The 538-nt window shown below is 49.4% G+C and overlaps 1 protein-coding gene across 1 annotated transcript in view; it reads right to left on the minus strand.

Annotated features, from left to right (window-relative positions):
• EMH_0068470 (uncharacterized protein) overlaps positions 1 to 244 on the minus strand; it is a gene marked incomplete at both ends in the record, with an annotated part of 876 nt that extends 632 nt beyond the window's left edge. The window contains one exon of the mRNA XM_013498744.1: positions 1 to 244. Coding sequence (XP_013354198.1) covers positions 1 to 244 — 244 coding nt within the window.
• Positions 245 to 538: the final 294 nt, after the last annotated feature.

A 538-nucleotide genomic window follows, 5' to 3' on the forward strand; every position in this document is an offset into this window, starting at 1 on the left:
TTGCTGCTGCTGCTGCTGCTGCTGCTGCAGTTTCCATTTCCTCCTCCCCCAAATCCGCTGCCTGCTGCTGCAGCAGCTCCTGCTCCTGCTGCAGCTCCTGCTGCTCTTGCTCCTGCTGCTGCTGCTGCTGCTGCTCCTGCTGCTGCTGCTGCTGCTGCTGCTGCTGCTGCTGCTTGAGGAGGTTTATAAGGTCCTGAAAGTAAAGACAGCCGCCAGCCACCAGGGTGTCGGCGATCTCCCTCATGTTCTCCTGTACACACAAACCCTAAACCCTAAACCCTAAACCCTAAACCCTTCTAAACCCTAAACGCTTCTAAACCCTAAACCCTAGACCCTAAACCCTTGGAGAGAAAGGCTAGCTGTTACTTCTGCAGATTGATGTTTTATTATAATATATAGTTTATATCCCAAACCAGAACTCTAAACCCTAAACCCTTCTAAACCCTAAACCCTAAACCCTTCTAAACCCTAAACCCTAAACCCTAAACCCTAAACCCTTCTAAACCCTAAACCCTAAACCCTAACCCTGAGAAGTATA

This window comes from Eimeria mitis, genomic scaffold (genome assembly GCF_000499745.2).
Source record: "Eimeria mitis Houghton genomic scaffold, Emh_scaff3684, whole genome shotgun sequence".
Lineage (NCBI taxonomy): Eukaryota > Apicomplexa > Conoidasida > Eucoccidiorida > Eimeriidae > Eimeria > Eimeria mitis.